The following is a 2843-nucleotide window of genomic DNA, read 5'->3' as shown; positions in this document are numbered from 1 at the left end:
ATCATCCATCCATCCATCCATCCATCCATCCATCCATCATCCATCCATCCATCATCCATCATCCATCCATCATCCATCCATCCATGAAACATCTGGGTAACAAAATCTCTTTACTGTTGTACTTTAGCAACTTTATTTTGTTAGCATTTCAATTTACTTTTTAGCTTTTTTGTGCTCTGTATAGTGCTGTCATCCAATAATTAATTGTGATCTACAATTAATTTATTGCAATTTTTTAACCCAATAACATTTCCTGTAAAAAGCCTCATTTTGAGATATTTTCATTTAAATAATGATGCAGTAAAACATCAAATCACAACTAAAAACTGCCTTTAGGAAGTTTCCTGATGTGACAGACTTCCATCCTTCACTTTTACACCAACAAGTGTTTTTTTTTCAATTTAAAGAAAAAAGACAAAAAACATCCAGAAAGCTCAAATGTATCTCCTAGAAGCAGAAGGAAACCCTCAACAAATGTTGGTCAAACTTCTTACTAATCCTATCAAACATTTCACCGTCTCATGTGATCGTTCCTCCATGTCCTCATTACTTCATGACAGGAACGCTTTATCCCGACTTCCATTACAGATGACAGCTGTGGCTCAGAGCATTTCTTTGTGGGAGTTCTGTAAACTACAAAGTCGCACATTGATGACATCACAGCAGCAGTTCATCGTGTACTCATCAGTACACAGACACCAGGATCGCACTGACAGGAAAGTTTCACCTGAGTTCAAATCAAATGTTCATGCAGGGAAACCGTTGGACCATTTTTTAATTTTAGTTTTAGATTAAATTGAGATTAACATGATTTTTAAAAATGACCCACTCATTTATGTGCATCAGGATTAAGGAGATAATTTGACGTTCTAGTTCTGCCGCCTTCAGCTCGTTTGTATTCAAAGCCTCAGAGTTCAGCTGCTGTGATGATGCGGCTGAAAGGATGACTCCGCCCTCTTCACCTCCACTCTGCAGGATAAGAGTCTGTTCCACCCGGTCAGCAACAGCTGCATCGACAGCAGCCCCAGCGAGCGCCGCGTCTTCATGAACGCCTGTGACCCCGCCTCCCTGAGCCAGCAGTGGCTGTTCGAGCGGACCAACGACACCGTGCTGGAGCGCTTCAACCGAGGCGCCAACTGAAGACCACGACGGGAGACGGGATCTTCCCAGGAACCAACCAGGAACCAGGATCACCTTGGATCTCGTGAGTCACCCTCCAAGTTACACTTGATTATTTTTAAATGATTTTATTCTTGAATTCAAAGCATCGTGATCTCTGTAAACCACCAGGACACAGAGGCTCCAGCATCACAGCTTCTGCAGATATCTGATCCCTGCGTGTTTTTCCAGATAAAGCAGCTTCCTGAGTAAAGTGCTGCTGTGCAAACATCTGATCCGGTCCGCCAGCTGAGAGCTGAGGCGCCGTTTGGACCAGCAGCATCCCGAGTCCAATCCTACCACTCCAGTCTGACGGAGGAGGAGGTAACGGAGTCCAGCCGTCCGTCTGCAGCGGCTGAAAGGACGTCCTCTGAAACACTGATGAGAATCAGAGTGTTCTCTGTCCTGCAGGCGGAGAACGACGGACGAGTGACCCACCTGAAGGTTTTAGAGCTCTTGGAGAGCTGAGCGTGTGTTCTTCATCATCCTGCACTGACGTGAGGAGGAAGCAGCAGAAACGGCTCTGATTCATCCACAGTTCACGTTTCCTGACGCTCTGCAGGAGAAACGAGTCTTTCTGTGCTGATCTCAGCTGATCTCAGCTGATCTCAGCTGATCCTCTGGACGGAAGAAGAGAGGAAAACGAGGAAGAGCGAAGGAGGAAGAAAGCAGCTTCTAAGCCTGTTCTGACCCGTCAGACCAGAACCACAGAGATGTTTTTGATTTGACTTGATGCATTTCACCAGCAGAAGCACGGTGACATCAGTGTCCCAGAAGACTTCAGACATGCATGATGAGGTCTGTTTGGTTTGTGGTGTACTCCATCTGATCTGATTTTTTAGGAGAAATGAGTCTTTATGGATTAAGACTTTCAAAATAAAAGACTGAACCACACAGATGCTGCAGCCAAAGAGCGAAACGTCTGCATGGATGTGATGTTTGTGTTGACAAATAAATGTGTTCAGATGATGATGCATCTGGGGGTGGAGCTTCTGTGTTACTGATGGAGGGGCTGAAACAGTTTCTCTCAACAACAAACCCCTGATGACATTCGACTTGTAAAAAGTTGAGAAAAAACCTGTTTTCTTATTCGGCCACAGCCGGACATTCAGATCAGACCTGATCGAAACGTTTTGAGCTGCTGATGATTCAATCTGCTGGCGTCCTGAAAGCTCAGAGACGTTTCATCTGGAGCGCCGGCATGAAGATGAAGAGGCAGGAAGAACGGCAAAAACAGGAGTTTCATTTCATACCAAACCCCAGACTTTTCATGATGAGGTTTAGAAACATCAAGAAGCACGAAACGGAAACATGCAGCAGGAGGAACAGAAAACACTCCAGGAATTCTTCTACGACAGAGAAAATGTCTTTAGTGTCTTCAGATTTCAGCTTCATGTAATCTGACTTTCATGAAAACACTTCCTGACGTGGACGTCAGCCTGATAACGTTTCTCTTTAGACTCGTTCTGTGCTGCTGGTTGTTGATCACACTGCAGGTAAATCCAAACTCAAAGTTCAGGATCGGATTTTCTCTTTTCAGACTCTGGTTTTTATTAGAAGCAAACATTTATCAACAGACGATGATGAATCCTTTTAGTTCGTATCTTCTGATAAAAGTTTGAATCCTCCATGATGAAGTCATGGAGTTCTGCAGGGCTCTATGCTGGGACCACCTCTGATCGCCT

At 44.5% G+C, this 2843-nt stretch overlaps 1 protein-coding gene across 3 annotated transcripts in view; it reads left to right on the top strand.

Moving 5' to 3' along the window:
• The window catches only part of LOC112140163 (polypeptide N-acetylgalactosaminyltransferase 10), a 62033-nt gene extending 59190 nt beyond the window's left edge, over positions 1 to 2843 (top strand). For all 3 annotated transcript variants that reach the window (XM_036215366.1, XM_024263054.2, XM_036215367.1), the window contains 3 exons: positions 976 to 1204; positions 1351 to 1482; positions 1570 to 2843. In XM_036215366.1, the coding sequence (XP_036071259.1) occupies positions 976 to 1140 (165 nt within the window). In that variant the 3' untranslated portion in view covers positions 1141 to 1204; positions 1351 to 1482; positions 1570 to 2843. The remainder of the gene's footprint in view (positions 1 to 975; positions 1205 to 1350; positions 1483 to 1569) is intronic.

Source organism: Oryzias melastigma, linkage group LG14, assembly GCF_002922805.2.
Source record: "Oryzias melastigma strain HK-1 linkage group LG14, ASM292280v2, whole genome shotgun sequence".
Taxonomy (NCBI): Eukaryota; Metazoa; Chordata; class Actinopteri; order Beloniformes; family Adrianichthyidae; genus Oryzias; species Oryzias melastigma.
Note: the sequence above shows the minus strand (reverse complement) of the source record. Positions and strands in the feature narration are given on the sequence as shown.